The sequence below is a fragment of the Astatotilapia calliptera genome, chromosome 13 (assembly GCF_964374335.1).
Source record: "Astatotilapia calliptera chromosome 13, fAstCal68.1, whole genome shotgun sequence".
NCBI classification, from domain to species: domain Eukaryota; kingdom Metazoa; phylum Chordata; class Actinopteri; order Cichliformes; family Cichlidae; genus Astatotilapia; species Astatotilapia calliptera.
The window spans coordinates 32,711,976-32,733,266 of NC_137434.1; the positions used below are offsets into that span (position 1 = coordinate 32,711,976).

A 21,291-nucleotide genomic window follows, 5' to 3' on the forward strand; every position below is an offset into this window, starting at 1 on the left:
TTTTTTTCAGCTTCACTTCTCTATTTTCTGTCTCTTTCCTGTTTCAGTTTCAGGGTTTTTTTATAGGTTTGACCAGCTGTTTGTGTGACGTTTCTCTCAAAACAACAAACCTTTATTAATGCTACACAAGTTAAAATGATGAAAGTTTCAGAGAAATTCACGAGCTGATCCATAAAAATGATGAAAGCTTGAAGCAGTGTGACAACATGAATTCAGATTGTTTTTGAGTGTTTGCAGCTTCAGACTTTTAAAGTAAACCTGAGCTTTAATCACAGATCAATAACATAAAACCGCATCAGCCGGGGCCAAAGAGGACAGGAAGTTCACACTGACAGGAAATGACGCTGCTGGTTTTGATGCATCTGGTCGATCGGTATGGATCAATAACAGCACTGATTCTTTAAGAGCAAACGGAGACAGAACCATCAGTCTAAGCAGACTCCCTCCTGCTCCTGCTGAAGCTCCAGGGTTTGTGTCCCAGTGTGTCCCAGGAACTGGTCCCACCTCCTCCCATGGTCCGCTTCATGTCTTCATCACAGCTCTTGCTTTGGATCAGCTAACAGCAGGTCATTTTTCTCCTTCTGTTGAACTCTGAGCAGACACCGCCCCCTGGTGTTCCGATATCTAGCTTCATCAGGTCAAAGTGCCTCTAGCTTTTGTTTTTTTATTTAAATTTTTATTCTGCTCACGTCTGTGAGGAGGAGAGGAAGTGACGCAGAAGTATCTGAGAAACGGGGAGGGACTTTAGATGAAGCTGCTTAAAAAAAACCCAACTTTATTGAACAAAAGAAGAAAGCACAAAAAGCAGTAGCTACGTCAGCAGCACAGAGATGACGTCAAATACAGAAGCTGAACACACACGGAGGAATAAAGTGAAGACAGCAGGACAGCAAACATAGAAACTACAGAGGAAGAACAATAAGGTTCTAACTCTTTATGAGTGTTGGTCTGGATCTCATCATCACAGTCAAATGTCTGTGAATATGAAACTGGGCCAAAAAAAGGTTTCTATAGTTGTCCTGTGGTTAGTACGGCATTAGTAATGAAGCCTCTCACTGACAGATCCTTGATGACTGAAACAGAAGTTTAATGAGTGTCCGAAAGTCTCCTTATATTTCAATCGCATTGCTATAATTGTTATTCAGAACCACACGTCTGTCCACCCCTCCCACATTCGTTAAGTATGCCTACTGCTGTACTGTTGAGCTGCTGTTAACTTCCATTAAAGTATATCCGGACATCACTCTCTGTGCCCCACTCTCTGACCGGAGTTTAAGTCCTGAGGGAGCTATCATCCCAGCATCCCAGAGATAACTCTCTAACAATGAGCCTCGTCTTTGGTTCGTCTTCAGTTAGAACGATACCTCATAAAATCATAAAATCAATGTGAAATTTCACAGGAAGCCAGTGTAAGTTAGCTAAAACTGGAGTAATATGATCATGCATTCTGGCACCCGATAAAAGGCATGCAGCAGCGTTCTGTACTAATTGCAACCGGTAGAGAGAGGAGTGAGGGAGGCCTAAATAAAGGGAGTTACAATAGTCCAATCTAGAGATAATGAATGCATGAATAAGCTTTTCAAGGTCCTTGGGGGAAAGAAAAGGCTTAGCTTTAGAAATTTGTCGTATCTGATTGAAGCTGGATTTAACCACAGAAGATACTTGTTTCTCTAATTTGAAGGAGCTATCCAAGAGTACCCCAAGGTCTCTTACAATGTGGGAGAGGTAACTAGCAAGTGGGCCAAGGGTAACAGTTAGTTGGTTCAAAGGGATATGGCTGTCAAAGACAATAACTTCAGTTTTACTGTCATTCAAGGTAAGAGAGTTTTGAGATGGCCAGTGTGGTGGGGCGTGGTCTGCAGGTGCCATGCAGGGAGGGCGGACGCACCTGCACGGCATCCTTAATCTCTCCCGCTGAGTTAAAAACACGGGGACTCAGGGGTTGGTGTGTGTTGTGGTGTGATGTGATTTGAATAAAATCGCTCTAAATGATGATCTGTGGTCCCGCCATGCCTTATTCCCACCACAGCCAGATTCTCACATCATGAAGACAGTTAAAGAATGTATGCGATGGATCTGTGACATGCAAACTCAAAGGAAAATAAATTTGAATGTCATCAGCATAACAATGGAAAGAAATATTATATCTTTGGAAAATAGATCCCAAGGGCAACATGTACAGAGAGAATAACATAGGGGCCAAAACAGACCCCTGGGGCACACCACAGAGAAAGGGAGCAGAGGAGGCGGAGTATTGCCCCATAGTGATAGAGAATGACCTCTCTGAAGGATAAGATTTAAACCATGATAAGGCTGTGCCCTTAAGACCAACTACTTGATGCCTTGATAATAGCATGTTATGATCTACTGTGTCAAACGCAGAGGTCAGATCCAGTAAGACTAAAACCACAGAGCAACCTGAATCAGTGGATAAAAGGAGATCATTAAAAACTCTTAACAAAGCTGTCTCAGTACTACGTTAATACCATTGGTAGCGTAACATTAAACATAACCACAGAATGATCAGAAATCCCAGAGTCCCTGATATCCGTTATACGAATATCCAGATCATAAGAGAAAACTAGATCAAGCGAATGACCTTTTAAATGTGTTGGTTCACTTACCCACTGCGCAAGATTAAAAATGTCAATAAGGGCAAGGAAATCCTTTGTTAGTGTGCTTAAAATCACCAACAATTAAAACACGGTCGTAGCGTAAAACCAGGCTCCCTAGAAGATCACCAAATTGAAAAATAGAATCCTTAACAGATTTCGGGGGTTGATACACCACAGCACAAAGAATTGGGGGGGGGGGGGCACAGTTCAGTTCCAGTAGCTGCACCTCGAAGCTGGTGTCAAAGACGGGTGGTAGTTCCCGGCATCGAAATTTGTGTTTAAAAATCGAAGACAATCCTCCACCTGTCAGAGATCTTAGGGGAGCTAGCATAGGCACAACCTGGGGGAAGAAGTTCTGAAAAAGCAGAAGATTCCTCAGGACGAAGCCAGGTTTCAAATAAAGAAAATCCAGCCCCGATGAGAGGAAAAAGTCGTTTAAAATAAAAGTCTTGTTTGCCAGCGATCTAACATTTAGCAAAGCCATCCAGAGTATAGTCAGATTGTTGAAAGCTGGAACAGATCTCAGCAGGCGAAGATTGTTGTAGTTCACACCACCTCTGGAGAGCCGCACCCAGCTCCGAACAGGTGGGCACTCGGCCGGGGAGTCTAGGTGAGCACAGTGTCCAACAGGACTTATCCAGCAATGACAGGGCAGTCTATAGCAGAATCGGCCCCAGAGAACATGAAAAGAAGATAGGGTATTTATAAATACGTGATAGCTGCTTGCATCAAGTGAGTGTAAGTAAGCCTTGAGGCGAACACGAATACCGCCCCGTTTACCCCGTCTCCTTTGGTGTTTCCTAGGTGGAAGGGTAGCTGGAAAGTGGCGTAAATGATCAGAGATATCCGTCTGAGTCGAGACAAAGTTTCCTGGTTGCCACTTGAAACCAGACGTTTGATGAGTCAATGGCTGGAGATTCAAAAGAGTTAGACAATCATAGGTAAGAAGTGCAAAGGCGTCAGGATAACACTGAGAAAAGAGGATAGCAAACAGTAGACAAAGCTCGAGGAGACGGCTCGCCGAAAACACTGGCGCCATCTTGGCTGATAAGATGGGGCCTGATTATTTAAGACCTTGTATGTGAGGAGCAGGACTTTGAATTCTGGATTTAACAGGAAGCCAAAACAGGAGAAATCTGCTCTCTCTTTCTAGTCCCTGTCAGGACTCTTGCTGCAGCATTTTGGATCAGCTGAAGGCTTTTCAGGGAGTTTTTAGGACTTCCTGATAATAATGAATTATCAGCCTGGAAGTAATAAATGCATGAACTAGTTATTCAGCATTACCTCTGTTCTTTAACATTTTGAGAGAAGCCAATTGAGTCTAATAACAGATTAAATGCCATGTTGAGGCTGTCATTCTTAGCATCTACATGGATGTTAAAATCACCCACAATAATTATTTTATCTGAGCTCAGAACTAAATTAGATATAAAGTCTGAGAAATCAGACAGAAACTCTGTGTAAGGCCCAGGTGGACGATAGATGATAACAAGTAAGACTGGTTTCTGAGTTTACAGCTGGGGTGGACGAGGCTAAGCATCAGGCTTTCAAATGAATTAAAAGTCTGTCTGGGTCTTTGGTTGATTAATAGGCTGGTGTGAAAAATTGGTGCCAGATATAAATATAGTGAAATCTACCATTTTTACTTTGTCCCAGGACGGGAGCATTTTTTGAAGACTGCAAACTGGAGTAGAGGAACAAACACATCCCTGGGAAAACTAAAAAATAATAAACACTCAGCACCATACCATCTGTGGCTTTTTGCCACGCTTCTTGGGACCACAGCGTTGCTTTTTTAGCCCTTTCTGTTGCTGCTGGGTTTCAAAAATGGTGGTTTTGATTTTCGTGAACGAAAGTCCCTCACGACCCATCGAGTGACTCCACCCACCAGCCAAACAGTGGCATGCAGTCTGATGACGTCACACTTTAGTACGCGCTTGGATCACTTAGGTAGGTCCTGAAAAAGTGCATACTACCAGGTACTATGACCTAATGGAAAACTGTGGCGGGCTAACAGCAGGTCCTAGCAGAAAGGTCCACCAGCGGCCATATCTCTCAAGCTCTGTTACATGATTCACACATCAGGCAGTGACATGCTCATTGGATTTAATCCTCTTCTCAACACAATACCTGTGATTTCTACATCCACGCACACCATCATTGTCTCTGTGTCACTCCAGGAAGTTATTAGATTGGCTAGCACTGAGACCGCGTCATCAGAACTGAAGAGCTTGTTAGCTTTAGCACTAATGCTGGTCAGCAGTGGCTTCTTAGAGAGCAGAGGTTTGGAAGGAGCTACTGAGAGACGAGGGAATTCTTCTTCATTGCCCGTTCGAAGAGAGCTTAGTCCTGACCTGTCACAACTATGGTCTTCAAACATGGCTTTTTTCAGCAGTTTTTGACATTGTGGTTTCAGTTTGGGTCCTAAGTGATAAGAATAATAAAAAACAAAATAGATCCACTTAAAAAGTTGAGGTATGAAGAATGGAAGTGCAGCCCAATAACAGAAGAAAGCACGTGAGCTCAGAGAACACAATACAAACATCCTTCTCCCTGCAGGTGTTCACTTCCTGGAGTCTTACGTCACAGCAGACTCTGTACTTAAGCAGAAGTACTGATGTAACCGTTGTGTTCCTGCCTATAACACATATGTGGCACACATGTACTACACATTTACAGCATCTAGCAAAAACATCCACAATGATGACAATATCTGAACTAAAAACAGAAACATCAGTGTGGCTAAATATACATTATATGTGTGTTGTACAGTGTTGGGAAAGAAATGACATCAACCTCTCCGATGGGGGAATTGTAGATAGGCCAAAGGGGTACACTGTATTTATAGGGTTGCACCAAAGAAGAAGAAGAAGGATGAGGAGGGGCTCCAACTGATAATGAACATAACTACAGGCTTGAAGGTCCTAAAAGTCAGATATAAACTGGCAAATAAAATTTGTGTAATTATAACAATATGTAATTTATGACCCAGTTACACCAATACTAATTTTAAAGGTACTCTGGTAAAACCTGAAGTACTCATTCAACTTCTTTAGTCAAGTAAAAGTTAAAAAGTACCAGCTCTGAAATGTCCTCAGAGTCAGAGTGAGATCCCTGAAGCATGTTTCTAACAGCTATTTTTGAGCAAAACTAACTAAACCTTGTGCTACTTTACTATAATAAAGTAATATCAATCTATGGCAATACTTTATTTCAGCCTAAATGGCTCAGTGTGAGCAAAGTAAATCACGATAACTTCTAATGTGAGACCCAGCACAGGCTGTGATCAGCTGACCTGCTGCTCTTTGTGGATTTACACAACTTTACACTGTCTTTATACTAGACCGTGTACCGTTGGTATGAAGGTGGAATTCAGTCAGTGAGTCTCTGCTACACTTGATGTAAGCTAGCTGTGACCATGAACCCACAGCCACTGTGCACCATCTTTACTTTAAACCCATCACAGTGCAGCAAACTCACCTGTTTACCCTGCACTAACCTGCAGCCTTTAAATAACACAGTCTGCCTCAGTTTGATTAGCAGCAGCTTTATGAACAAACATAATGTGACGCTACAGATTTAAAACCATGAGGACTTCCACGCAAGCTTTAAATGAGCATCCTTCCTTTAACTCTAAGCTCTCTTTCTCCTCTCCTGTCCTCCTTTCTTATCTGTCTCCATCTCTGAGTGAACGTAGCTCTGTGTCTTTTCTCTCCCTGTCAAATACAGCAGCTGGACCTACAGCTGCAGCACACTGTGAGACAAACTGCACACACAGTTGGTTTGGTGATGTTTGTTGAGCTGACAGAAACGCTGCATTTCAAATTACCTGACACTTAAAACATCACTCTCTGCTTGTCTTCTGTAGTGCTAGTTAGATCCTGAAGTACCGCAGTCACATGAAGTCCGTGAAAATACTTCAAATTCTGCTTAATTACTGAAATGAAGTATTTGTGCTTTGTTAATTCCTGCCTCTGGTGATGTCACACTGTGTCCCTCGCCCTGATCCTGAGGGTCATGCGGGACTCTGACCTCAGACCTGCAGTTTAACTCATGAGGTAAATTTGCAGAGTAACTCTGGATCCTGCAGCAGAGCCGCTGGATTAGGGTGCTTACTTTTTTATTTTATTTGTGTAAATAATAATGGATTAGCCCTGTGTCAGGCTAGTGAATTGTCCAGGGTGTACCTCACGTTTTGCCTTACGGTAGCTGGCATAGGTTCCAGCCCCACCTCCACCCCCTCCACCCTGATAAAGACAAGTGGAAGAGAATGGATGGATGGACATTTAATTAAAGTTAGGACAAGAGACAACATTGTCATCCCCTATGTAGCCGGTGTATCAGAGAAACTCAGGAGAGTTTTCTCCAAGCATGACATCCCAGTGTATTTCAGACCCAGCAACACGCTCAGACAGAAACTGGTTCACCCGAAAGACAAAACGCCAAAACACAAACTTAACAATGTGGTGTATGCTGTACAGTGCAGCGAGGAATGCTCAGACCTCTACATTGGAGAGACCAAACAGCCACTTCACAAGCGCATGGCACAACATAGAAGAGCCACCTCCACAGGACAAGACTCAGCAGTCCATCTGCATCTAAAGGTCAAAGGTCACTCATTCGAGGATGCCAATGTTCACATTTTGGACAGAGAGGACAGATGGTTTGAAAGAGGAGTGAAAGAAGCCATCTATGTCCACTGTGAGCGACCATCTTTGAACAGAGGCGGTGGTTTACGACACCAACTCTCTGCCATCTATAATCCAGTTTTGAGATCCTCCCCAGACGCCTTAACGCCCACTCACATCCTGGGCCATCTGACCTCAGGAATTCGCATGATAAGGTGGGGCCAGGTTTCACAATGAACACACCCGAAACTCTGGCTGATTGGGACCCACGCACAGTTTCACACCTTGGCTCAGGCGATTAGAGGATCATCAGGGGGTCCTTTTGTCCCTCTGTGGGGGGAAACTCCCACTAGGTTTATATCTGGGACTCTCCACCATTTGACCTTAGAACTGAAGAAGCTTCTCGGATGAGAGGTGAAACGTCTTCAAGCAACTTAAAGAAGTCCAGACGCTTTTCTTTGCAAGCTCCTTTGACTACGATGACCTGGATGACTGAGAACCTTCACAGACATAAAGTTAGGACAGTTAAAATTGAAAACGTGTTAAACATGGACTGCCTCACTAACACTCATTTACAGAATAAAACAAAATAAAAACCTTTTCACTGGTTGTTTTTATCTCAGCTGGAAGAACCTGTGAGCTGGATCTGACACCAAAATTCATTCACAATATGACCGATTTTATTCAACTTCAGTTATAACTGAATTCATTTTTATTTACATACCGCCAAATCATAACAACAGTTGGCTTAAGGCGCTTTATACTGTAGGGTAAAGCCCCTACAATAATACAGAGAAAACAGAGATAACCCCGACAACCAAACAACCCTCCTATTAGCAAGCACTGTGGCGACAGCGGGAAAGAAAAACTCCCTTTTAACAGGGGGAAAACTCTGGGCCTGGTTCTGCTGCGACGGGTTGGGAGTGAGGGGCAAGATACAAGACAAATCTTATGTTTATGTTTATTCTGTTGCCGAGGTGCTCCTGGGCGCTCATCTGAAGCCGAGATTAATCAGGTTTATTGTTTAGAAGAATAGAAGGCCTTTCAGTGTCACTACACACACACACACACACAATGAGACAGGGTTAGGGGTTACACACAGAGCATCTGCTACTCAGTGCAGACATATGGGGAAACCACAGGGGTTCTGCAGCACTATATACATATGAACAATATATGAATTATTAGCTGGTTAAAGTGCCAAATTATAGGGGGGACTCTAGAGATGGTCCACATGTACAGCTTTGATTTCCAGTCCAGCGGAGCAGATATCCATTCTTGTATTTTGCTCGTTTGTGTTGTTGTGTTTGCACATCTCTGTTGCTTGTGGGGCTCGCACACAAGAATTTCACTCGCATGTGCTGTGCCAGTGTGCCTGCACATGTGATGTGACAATAAAAAGTGATTTGATTTGATATCCGAGGAAGATTCACTAAAACTGAGGATTTTCTCACGGAGTTCTGCAGGGCCTTTTTTCTGCTGCACTCACACTCATTGATCATTGGAGCTCACCAGAGAGCGACTGAAATGTCAGAATAAATAAATAAATTTTTACGTCACAAACGGGCTTTTCAGTGCTTTACGACATCTCGCGACATTTGTGGACTTTCATTCCGCGGTCCAATCAGAAAGAGGCTGCGCAGGAGCTCCACCAATCAGAGGCCGTAGTGTGTGCTGTGGCTCTGCCGCCTGTGCGCCGCCGCCGCTCATTGAGTGCGGCCGGGCACGCTCCGCCCCGCCGCCGCGCCGCCGCCGCTCTCAGCTGGATGTGACAGAGGCGCGGTCACGGCAGCGACTCACACCCGAACCGAGCCGAACCGACCCGGGAGCAGCAGCACCGCTTCGGTGTCTCACGTAAGTGCTTGTGACGAACGGAACCGCTAGCTAAGGCGGGAAAACACGGACACGTCGCGCGCGGTTTGTCACACAGGCGGTCCATAAATGAACCGGGGCTCAGCGGGAGGCCGGCGGCGGCACGCGGGCCGGAAACGGCCCGAATCCCCGACCGAGAGAGGCCGAGGGTCCGGGAGGAGGAGGAGGAGGGGGGAGAGGAGTGGCACCGCGGGCTCTTCTCCTGCTCTCAGCCCTCCTTCATCCTCCTCCTTCTCAGGACCTTATCTTCATCCTCCCCTGCCTCACGGTGATTATGATGATGATGTCATCATTTTAACGTAATTCTGAAGATGATAATGCAGGCCTGAGGTCACAGATGCTGCAGCGGTTGATCAGTGTGATTGATCACTAATTGATCAGCAGCTTCTGACAGAACATAACGGTAATAATAATAATAATTATTGTTATCATTATCATATATTTTCAGGTTGTTTGTGACTAAAATATGTCAAAATACAATAGTGAAGCCGGTTTAGTTTGGAATTTTCAAAATAAAATTGTTCAGAGATCTATTTAAAAAAAATGAAATTTTGTGTTATTAATAACTCCTATTATTGCTAGACTTTATGTGTAGCTTTAAGGTTTTTCAGAATCATGACTTACAGGCCATTATTAACTTCTCAGCTTGGAATTTTATATTGAAAATTGTTGTTTTTTGTTGTATTTAACATTTTATTTTTTATATCTTATATTACATTATACCTTATAATTTTATTCGTGTTATTTATGTTTATTTTAATTTTGTAATTGTTTTTATGATTTTTTGGTGTTTTTATTATTTGGCTTTGTTTCACTACGCTCTTATTTTGAAGGACAATCCGCCGTACTTCCGTTTCTTCCAAACATTTAATCCTTTCCCACAATGCTCTGTGAGCTCGGAGGCTGCTTCCTGTTTATTGTGGCCGTTTCCCCCGGTGATTCCGACGTTTAACGTCGCTCTCCTGTAGCCAAAGCTCGGTGAGTTACCGGATTCCGGTCCCTTTTACCGGCGGCTCCGTGTCGTTTATCCCGCTCTCTTATTTTGACAGCGGATAAAATCCTCCTGCTTCCTCATCAGTGACAGCGAGCCTGACCGAACCGGAACTCCACTCAGAAAACCGTCGATTTTTCAACCACTCGAGGTGCGACGTAGAGAAAATGTTTTTTTTTATCACTTAAAAAATTTTCTGCATTTTAGTCGGTGTTTGATCAAATTCGGCATTTGGATAACTGAACAATAAGCTGTAAGTGCTGATGAACCGGGTGTCTTTAATAATGGATGCCCTGCTGGCAGCCGCCCTCCGCGGGCTGCTACTGGGAAATAACCGCTGGGATTGCTGAAAATGGCTCATATGTCTGCTCATATGTAATGTGAAAGAAACGTTAACGGTTTTATTCCACGTATAATCGATGTTTCGTTGATTGAAGAAGCGTTTTCGGTGGAAAAATTCGCCTGGCGCCTTTGCTCAGGTCGCGGCGCGCTGCGCGACCTTAAAACCGCGGAATTGTGAACGGAGTTCGGCGCGGCGGAATTCCGCGTTAAAGCGGAACGGCCGCCGGGTTTAAGTTGTCAGGTCAAACCGGCGGTGGCCACGTGACCCACTGACACTCCCAGGCTGGAGTTTAGGATGCCGAGGCAGGTTCAGAGGTCATTTGTTATTTACAGTAACGTCACGAAGGGCTAACCCTATCTGTCGTTAGGCTGAAACTGAAAGTCAAATTAGGAACAAAAGACGTCACACTGTGTGCGTGCGTGCGCGGAGGTGACAGACACCTGAGGCGCACCTGTTGACCCCCCCCCTCCCTCCTCCCCTGGGTCTGCAGGTACAGGTTTTAGGATCCTAAACTCCAATTCCAATTAAAAGTTGTCTAATTTAAGGTCCAATGACATCTGTGCAGCTCTGGGTAACTCCTGCTTGTCTTCCAATGTCACCTCACCGTGACGCCGCTCGTTAACAAAGGATTTTATGCTGAAGAAGAAGAACACGAGAACCTGACCTTAGGATGAGGGAACAGGAACAGATGACTTGTTTCTTGGTTTAGCGCGTTTGGTGGTTTTTTACTCAATCGTCTGGTGTCCATGTTATTGATCACTGGCGCATCCATTCATCGATAATCGACTCCTTTGAATCTCTTCCTGTTTCTTGTTGTTTCTGTCAGATGTGACTGACCGCTCTCTGAGTGATCTGATTGGTGGAAGTTCTCATTGGTGGGCTGTGGTTTAGCTTCAAATTGAATGCTGTTGGAGAGCCGATCTGTACCTGTACAGATGTGCAGAGTTAACACCGTGCCTTATTTTTGTGGATAATTTATGCGTTCAGCTCCATGTTTGCAGATTCCTGCTTCGCGTGCAGCTTCTGACTTCCAGTCCACACTCCTTACGTCCACCGTCTCCCAGTCAGCAGCTCGCTTTTCTAGTTTCAGTGATGTGAACGTGGCGCCTTGCTGTTTTACTGCCCTCTTGAGGCCTTGAAGAGAAATAAAATAATAAATACAAGATAAATGAATACATTTATTTATACATTACACATAAGATGTAATGTATAAATAAATGTGTTACACATAATAAAAACATTTAAACCAAATTAATCTCATAAACTAAGTGTGGCGATAGTCAGGTCGTCGTACTCAGGTGTTTATTTAACCAATCACTTTGCAGCTTCACTAATCCATTTTCCCTGCCCCTTTCAGATCTGCAGCTGCTCCTCAGAAGTTCTTCTTCACCTCTTCGCTCCGGGTTCGCTTGTTCATGATGGAGGACTCGGAGGCGGAGCTGGCAGTGTCGGAGCCTGACGCCCTGGGTGCTGACTTCATTACGGTGGAGTTGGACACGCAGCCCATCGAGTACGTAGTGAAGTGGGCAGAGGTTGGCTCAAAGTTCACCATTTCCTGCGTGAAGAAGGACTCGGACGACCCGTCGGACCTGACCGCCGACCAGCTGAAGATCGAGGCGGATGAGGCGTTTTTTGCCCCGTATGAGGAGGTGTACCCTTGTGAGGTGACGGAGCAGAGCGTGGAAATAAAGACGGACTCTGACGAGGAGGACGAGGGTGTGGAGGAGCACGAGGTGCTGGTGGAGGCGGGCAGCAGCCAGTTGGATGGCGAGGCCGATTCGGACCAGGACAACTATGAGCCCGATGAGCGGCAGTTCCGCTGCAGCTACTGTGGGAAGTGCTACAGCCACGCCTCCAGCCTGTATCGCCACCAGCAGACGCACACGGGCAAGAGCTCGGGAGCCGCACCCCTCGCCAAGCGAGCACTGGAGCCGACGCACCAGGACGCACGCTACACCTGCCCCCACTGCGGCATGAGCTTCAAAGGAAGCAGGTTTGTCTCCGGTCTCTCCGAGCTTGACGTGTTTTCCTGTTCTCTTGTGTGATGTCACTTCCTGTTTTCCGTTCTCTGACAGGATGCTGGGCAGCCACCTGCGGCTGCACGGGAAGCGGAGGATCCACCCCTGCAACATCTGTGGAAAGGAGTTCAACCACAGTTCCAGCCTGTCTCGCCACCGCCTCATCCACAAGAAGGGCAAAGGCATCCCAAAGGACGCCGCCATTGGTGCAAATGTGGCAGCCCTGCGGCACTCACTGAAGGCCGGTGCCAAGAACCGGAAGACCAAGCGGCAGCAGCACGTGGCGACTGCCGTCATCCAGGGTGGAGATAAGTTCTACGCCTGCCCACAGTGTGACATGACGTTCCGGACGTCCACGCAGCTGTCGAAGCATCAGGTGACGCACGTGAAGGAGCTGCTGGACAACTACACGCCGGGCAAGGAGAACCTCGTCGAGACCTCGTCTGACCTTAAGATCCGCCTCAAGCTCTGCTCCCGCGACAAACCCAACTTCTACACACTGTGCAAGAAGAACCGCCGCCGCCGGGCCGGACGGGCCGCCAAGCGGGGCCAGACCTCTTCCGAGGATGAGGACGCCCCAGGCGGAGGGCGCCATGTCTGTGGCCAGTGCGGGAAGCAGTTCAGCCATGCCTCCAGCCTGGCACGACACCAACTGACCCACCGGGCGGCTGACGGCGACGGGCGCGGGAAGCTTCAGCAGCACCCGAAGACTGGGCTCCCCGCCAAGAACAAGACGTACACGTGCGCAGCGTGCAACAAGACCTTCATGCACTCATCCAGCTTCTCGCGCCACAAGAAGGCCCACATGGAGGAAGAGCAGCGTGCCCGCGCTGCCGCTGCCAAGCGCCGGAAGAGGCCCGTACTGGATGAGACGGCGCCGCTCGAGTCCGACTCAGAGTGAAGGTGTTGGTCCGGGACCAGTTCTGGAAGGTTCTGATTGGAAGCGTTCTGGACCAGTTCTCCTCCAGTTCTGGACCCGTTGGGACAGATTCTGGTTGTCTGGGTTTCACGAACTGTTGGTTCTTCTCTGGTGTAGATAGCAGCAGGTTATCCACTTGTGGCCGCACGGTGGGAGGCCCTCCGCCGGCACACATATCCATATATGGTCAAAACCGACCGTTAGCTAAACGCTCTTACAAATGGATTAGATTCACCTGCCCCGCCCCTGCCCCGCCCCGCCCCCTGCACCTGTCTGTCCGCAGTCAAGCAGACTCTTCATCCTGCCTACTCCACAGTCCTGTTTCCTATAGGCCACCTGGAGCAGAGAGGCTAGAGTCATGCAGAGCAGCATGGGAGTCCTGACATAATCATACCTGCAGGTTCAATTTCCAAACTGTTAGTGATCAATCATTCTGATCAATCAGAGCCGATCGGTTGTTTTGGTCGTCCATCAGACTGTATTCACCACCTTTGATCTCCACACACGGCCAACAAACAGATTATTGATCAGTGAAGGTGGTTCGTCCGATCAGAAGTTTTCTAAATTGATCTTAAGCCGATTGAATAATCAATGATTATTTTTCTCTTCCGATCATAATATTGGAGCTTGGATTAATCGGTAATCAACTCCTCGCTTACTTCCTGCGTCTCCTCTGATGCATTTTCTGCCTCTGTTCATCTCCATCGTTGTTCCCTTACTGTCAGACAGCCCCACCCAATCCCCTTTGAGTAACCTGATTGGCTGAGGTTCTTCCTAGCGCTGCATTCTGATTGGTCTGCTGCGTTTCACCTTCCACACTTTTTTTTTCCTTCATTTTAGCACGTAACCCCCAACTGGTCAGTCATGTTTGCTGGTGTCAGAGGTCGAAGGTCAGACTGTACTACTTATTTGTGAATTTGATGTAATATAGAACCCATATTTAAACTTTACCACAAACAATTTGAAGTAGCCCTGCCCATCGCTATCCTGTAGCTTCATCTTCATCATCAACACCAGGAAATGGTTTTCAAAGTAAAAGTCTCCAAATCAGTTTGGTTTGTTCCTGACTTCCACCCAGTCAGCTGTTTTCAGGAAGTTGGTGACACATAAACGCAGATGGTGATCCTCCAAGATGCTTCAAGTAAAATCAGACCTGCACACTCAGACGGACCTGTCCACATTCTCGACCTGAACTCAGAGATTGAGAGCAGTTGATTGGAAGCAGAGAAACGATTCTTAACCTTGCGCAGACGTCAAAGATCAGATCTCAGGTTTCAGCTCTGCCCAGAGCGCCTGAAGATCGGAACCACGTCTGAACACGAAGCGTTTTGGCCGCCAGAGCGTGCTCGGAGCAGGTCACCTGAACTCTGAGGCTGATGGTCAGGTGACCTCTGCTGATCTCAGGTGTGCAGAGGCAAAATCCAAAAACTAAAATTCAGATATGGAAGAATAATGAACGAATGTGAAGGTTGAGAGTTTTTGTTGGTCGGCGCTCGAACTGATCAATCCGATCAGTCTTTGATTGCTCAGAGTATCTGAAACAACCATCTGCTTTAGTGTCACTGACGGTCTGAAGCTGTTGGTCAAATCTGGTTCGCTCAGCCGGAGGAGAGTCCCTGTGACCAATCGGAGGAGACGTCCGGTTGGGCTGGTTTGTATTTCTGATTTTGGACTTGAGTTGACGTCTTACCGATGTGGTTCATTGATCAGATCAGTCCGATCTGAGGTGGACTGATCAGAGCATCCGGTCTGATCGGAAGTAGGCGGATTGGTCTGATTAGGAAAAGGAAAAAGAGTTTGAGTGTAAAAAAAAAAAAAAAATTTCCCAAACTTACTGGTGAATCTGAGACTCGGTGATCAGTGGGACTGATCGATCTAAGATGCTTTAAAAAAAAAAAAAAAAATCCTGCAGATGTTTGTTTTATTCATCAGGATTCTGATGGACTCTCCAAAATAAAAGCCTGTGGAGTGCGCCTGACCCCCCCCCCCCCACACACACACATTCTGTTTCCTGCTTATTGACACTTTGAGACTTTTACTGTTTGAATCGATTGGATTTAATTTAATTCTGATCTATTTATGAGTGTGTGCAGGCGGCGGTGGCGTTCTGTAGAAAACAAGGCTCCTCCCCCGCCCCGTCCGCCTCCATGTTCTGGTTTGTTTTGGGGCTTGAAGCCGCCGTTTTCCTCTGTCCGCGGTGCTCTTAGATCCATGTTGTGTTGGTTTGTTGGGTTTGCAGCGCCGCCTGCTGATAGGTCGTTCATTGTGTCGTGTTTGCTGATAGAATAAACCAGTTGACATGTTTGTCTTGCGTTTTGTAATAAACCTTTGAAAGAACCTTCCTGAGTGTTTAAATAAACTCACCTGTCACCGTTACCATGGTAACCACGGCTCATCAGGATAAAGCTTTGGTAAACTGACCGGCTGTTCTATAGCGCTGAGCACTCGCTCATTCACACCAGCGTGCAGGTGGGGATCAAACCACCAACCTTCCACTTAGCAGGTGACCTGCTCCACCACCCGAGCTGCAGCCAACGCAACAGTCGGCGATCACTGATCTGATGTCAACACTAGGAGAGGACTTCCTGAAGGTCTGACCTTTCACCTGCTGATCTGGATCTTCTTCATGAACACCTGGAACAACGGCTCGGTGACATCATCAGAGCTCGTCGGGTGAGCGTTCCCCAGGTTCTGCTTCGGTCTGACGCTCGTCACACAGTGACAGGACAGTGTTAATCATTTCTGTCTGCTCTCGATCAGTTTGTTCAGACCCAAAACAAGTATACAAAAACATCTGGCCAGTCAGATCGCTGCATTTGGCACCAACTGAATATCCAGAACTGAATATCCAATGAGATTGAAATGGTAAAATTTTTGCAGCTGGGTCAGTCGGCTCTGATCGCGCTGACTTCCCAAAACACAGTCGAAAGCTTCAATATCACAATGGAACCTGGAAATCCCACTGCCTGCTCCGCAGACTCCGCGGGACTCATCGGGACAGCTCGTCATTGCTTCATGTTTTTGGAGGACGCGTTCACAGAAACGTATTTGCTTTGAGTATACGCTGCACCACAAGCTCGATATAAAAAGTCCTTTATTTTACAAAGGTGTCCTGACACGCTCCTCGACTGTGCAGAAGGACAGAGAACATTATATGCAGTGAGTGAACTGATTTAAATAAAACAAGCAGGATGATGGCTGTGACGGGGTCATGTACAGGAACTGGGATGTCTGTAAAACTTAATAAGAGATATATACCGTCCTTCACAAGGATGTGCAAGGTCAGCGAGCACCTGGGGGGCTGGTTATTTACAGTTACCACCTTTAGTGAGTGTGCACGTAGCTGTGCTGCACCAGAAACCTGGTTATGTATCTCATCATCATCACTGTTTATAAAAATAATCATATGCATTTATTATTGATATTTGATTTCTGCGAGTGCTTCGCGTCTCTGAGAGTGAATGTGTACTAGCTTCATGTGCTTCTCAGTTTTAGACGAGACCTAAAATAAAACAGAGATATTTGAACCCAGCTATAAATTAGGGTCCGGCCTACTCTTAAAGAAAGATCCAGGAGTTCCTGGTTGTGGATCCAGATGTCAGTGTGACGATCTCAGAGTGTCGTGGAGCTCCTCCGTGCTGGAAACGCTCGGATTGTCCCTGAACTTCTCCTGAGTCTGATAGAGAAGCAGGTGTGGGTGTAACCCGGCAGACTCCACCTCAGCATCAAAGCTGAGAAACCCTTCCTGTTACCTGTGGTGACCTTCGTAATGGTCTGGGCAGCTCACCTTCAACATCAGACGTGCTCACACCTGCCTCGGCTTCAGCAGCTCGAGCTCCTCTCAGAGGAGACACCTACTCCAATTGGCGAGGAGTACCTCCCCCCAGCAGACCATCTCGCTCAGGTTTCTCAGGGTTCTGTTCAGGCTGACCTCTGACCTGCACCTGAGGTCAGTTTGAGTTGATTGTAAATCAATAACGTGCGTGATCTAAGCTCTGTCACGACTCCACCAGCTGCAGGTCGGTTTATTCTGCATTATGAGGGAGCGAGATGACTCACAGTCACGTTCCTCCAGATTAAAATGGGCGTTCTGCTCTGTGTTTACCTGTTGCCATGGTGAATCACTGAAAACTCGCTGTGAGCATGCTCAGAGCCCACCGAGCTCTCCTTGGCATTTCTGGAAGTTCTTAGTTTATTAAACCTGATCCAGATGTTCAAATGAAGCGGCCACTGCAGGGCAGTAGACATCCAGCAGGACTTTGAGCTGCTCACAGTGAACACAAGAGGAAGAGAGCAGAGCTCTCCAGTGGTCAGACTGTGCAACTGCAGCTGCTCAGGTACACTTTAAAAATGAAAATATAGAAAAATAAAAATGTTTAAATATTTAAAAATATAAAAAATAGATGTTTGTGTCAGAGGAAACCAAAGGAGATGATCTCAAACTGCTTTCAGACAACAAGAAGAAGCTGAAGCAGGAAGGTGATGTGCAGGTGAGCAGCCGGTCCGAGTGTCCTGGTGTCTGTGAAGGTCGTGTTTATTCTGGCAGATGTTTGATCACCTGCAGACGTGACTTGGCGTCTCTTTACCGTCAGGCGAGCTGGTTTTGGAGGCAGTTTCTGACACCTCGCCCTCTTATCCCGAAACAAATGGCCTGGTTGGAAAATTAAACCACACAGTCCAGAGGTGCAGTACTGCCATTTGTATTGAGTTTTGTGATTACTTCACAAAACAGCATATTTCAGATATTTGTCTAATGCATATTCAACCACTGTTGTTGGCCCCACCGTGTTTGACCTCCGCACTAAGACATGACACTTCGTAAATGTTCTTGTTTGGCAGAGAGGCAAGGTATTAGTCACAGATCCCAAAACAACTGCCATGTAGGAGGCACAACAGGTTTGCAGCCAGTTTCAGCTACTCTGTGTTATTCTAGTCCAATAAGCAATGGAGAGGTTTGTGAGGGTCCAACTGGTCACCTTGTAGGAAGGTTGTAATATTTGTACTTAGGAGATTCATAGTTACATTAAAACACTGCGTGTGGTCTTCGCCCTGCAGCTGGATCTGCTGAGCAGCCTGTGAGAAGTCGTGGTCCCTCTGACCTGCCATTTCTACCCCTCCCTCCTCTGTCTATGTCACATTTCATTTGTCACATACACAATCACACACAGTACGACATGCAGTGAAATGCTTATTGCTGTGCAATTCTGACCGTTAAAAATACAAGAAGAACCTAAAATTAAAAAGATGTGCTGCTTTGACAGCAAACAGTTGAAAACAGCTGCGGGTGCATTACTGAAGTGCTTTATTTTGTTATTAAATTCATGTGAGGTGGTGTGTAGAGAGTCCAGTCCGTGACCCCAACAGTGAGGAGAGTCTTGTCGGGCTGGGAGGGATCTTCCTGGCTTTGGTGCTGCACCGCTCTGTGTATACAAGGGGTATCGAGCTCCAGGCCTCGAGGGCCGGTGTCCTGCACGTTTTAGATAACACCCTGGGTCAACACACCTGAATCAAATGATTAGTTCACTAGCAGGCCTCTGGAGAACTGCAAGACATGTTGAGGAGGTCATTTAGCCATTTAAATCAGCTGTGTTGGATCAAGGATGCATCTGAAACCTCCAGGCCCTCGAGGCCTGGGCCCTGTTTCAGGAAGCCGGTTTAGTGGAAAAACTGAGTAAGTATACCCTGAGTTAACGAAAACTCTGGGTTTTCGGTTTCACAAAGCGAGTTCAGCTGCAGCCTGAGTGAGTCACTATGACGACACACGCCGTGAAGCTAACCTGCCCCCTAGCAGGTTTACCACAACTAACCCTGACTGTCTCCGCCCCTTTGTCGGAAACCTGACAGTAGGAAGTCTCAGACATGGCGTGTCCCTTCCTTGAAGAGCCGGTAGATATCGAAGCCCAAATTCTCCGCAGAGCTCTCCGCCGGGAGAGAGTGATTCGAGCGCGTCTGGACATCTTATCATTACCTGATGATTTCCTGTGCGAACGTTGCCGTTTCTCAGCACAATCTATAATTTATTTGGATAACATCCTCAGGCCATATATTACGCATGTGACACATCGCGGACATGCTCTCAGTTCTGTACATATTATTTGTATTGCACTTCGGTTTTTTGCAAACGGGAGCTTTCTGTATAATATTGGTGACGCTGAGCACGTTTCCAAGGCTACCGTCTGTCGGGCAGTCAGGAATGTTACAGTTGCACTGAAACGTCTCCTGTACTCGTCTGTGGTGTTCCCCGGTCATAGACCCACAAGATTTATCAAAGAGGGATGCCACAAAATTGCAGGTATCAGGATGAACAAAACTTAATTTATGATGTGGTGATACTTGAACTACTACTTAAATTTTACATTTATTTTCAGGGTTCCCAGGCGTGATTGGCTGTATGGATGGTACTCACATTCCAATCATTGCTCCTTCAGTAAATGAAGGAGACTATGTGAACAGGAAGTCTTTCCACAGCATTAATGTACAGGTACATAGTTCCCTGTAGCATGTCAAACTAACAAATTATTTCATTATAGTAATGGATGCTAATTTGTGTTCTCTGCACTGTGAAGATCATATGTGATGCTGCCAACATTATCACAAATGTGGAAGCCAAGTGGCCAGGCTCTGTCCATGACTCACAAATATTCCGTGAATGTACACTGAGCACAAAATTTGGACATGGTGAGTTGAAAATACTTTAAAATATATAAAGACCAATTGCTTCAGGGACATTTGAACTGAAGTGTATCCTTCTGTCTTAGGAGAGTTCACTGGCTACTTGCTTGGTGATAGGGGGTATCCATGTTTACCCTATTTGCTTACCCCTTACCCTGACCCTGAACCGGGCCCACAGCAGCGACATAATCTGGCTAATTGCAGGACAAGAGCCAGAGTTGAAATGACTATCGGAATGCTTAAGGCCCGGTTCCAGTGCCTGCAAAGGCTCAGGGTCACCCCAGAAAGGGCATGTGACATTATTGTGGCATGTGTGATTCTTCACAACATTGCCACAATTAGAGGAGAACACTGTCCTTCTGAACCAAACATCAGCAGTGATCCAAACCATGAACATCCTGACCCTCCCACGGACATACAAGATGGAAGAGCAGTCAGAGACACCATATGTCACAATCATTTCTTTTGACCCATCACCTCAACATGTTGAAAGAAGAATAAACAGATTTTTTGTTCAACTGGCTTTATTGGTCGCCTGTGTTTCCTGTACACAAAGTATTAAAAGATGTAAACCTCATAAAGTGTCTCTGTTGCTTCCTCCTCTGTAACAGCTGTCAATGTTTCTTCATTATTTTCGTGTAGTAAAGAAATAAACAACATTGCTGTTCTACTGTAAACTCATCTAATCTGTGGAGTATTACTCACAACTGCATGTTGGTCTGGCTCAACAGGAGGCTGCACCAGATGCAGTACACCACCACCATCAACTGATAGAATATGAGGTTTATACAGGTCACTTATAACTTACAAGGGACCAAATGGCAATTAACAAACATACCAAGCACCTTACACTTCATTGTCATTATGCTCTCAAAGACAACCAAGACTGAGGGAAGGCAAAATCAGTAGGAAAATAACTTCACTACAAAATAATCCATTATGGTAAAGAGTTTATCAAATGAATGAGCAGCACTGCAAAGGTGACTGTGAAGAAAGGATGTATGCACATCATGTATTATTTTGAATTCACCCCCTATGTAGGCACTTGTGTCTTGCGGGGTTATTGCCTCAGAGGATGTCCCCGCAGAGATGCCTTCGGCCACAGGGCGCCCACTGTTTTGGCTGAGGGCCAACTGCATACAGAGTAAGCAAATATGTACTTGTAATGTGCTCAGATAATTTCAATAAGTGCTTACAGACAGAAAATTAATGTAGCCTCTAACTGCAATTGAT

General features: G+C 46.0%; 1 protein-coding gene and 1 long non-coding RNA gene across 2 annotated transcripts; both read left to right on the forward strand.

Annotated features, from left to right (window-relative positions):
- The first annotated feature begins 1,773 nt into the window (after positions 1 to 1,773).
- Positions 1,774 to 15,472, forward strand: LOC113035424 (uncharacterized). The gene is made up of 4 exons (XM_026190977.2): positions 1,774 to 1,816; positions 8,872 to 9,097; positions 11,807 to 12,442; positions 12,525 to 15,472. The coding sequence occupies exons 1-4, from the start codon at positions 1,774 to 1,776 to the stop codon at positions 13,366 to 13,368; spliced, it is 1,749 nt and encodes a 582-aa protein (XP_026046762.2). The 3' UTR covers positions 13,369 to 15,472.
- A 4,264-nt stretch (positions 15,473 to 19,736) lies between these two features.
- Positions 19,737 to 20,581, forward strand: LOC145419577 (uncharacterized). Its single transcript, XR_013900869.1, has 3 exons — positions 19,737 to 19,867; positions 19,953 to 20,064; positions 20,145 to 20,581. It is a non-coding gene; the product is annotated as an uncharacterized LOC145419577 (long non-coding RNA).
- The last annotated feature ends 710 nt before the right edge of the window (positions 20,582 to 21,291 follow it).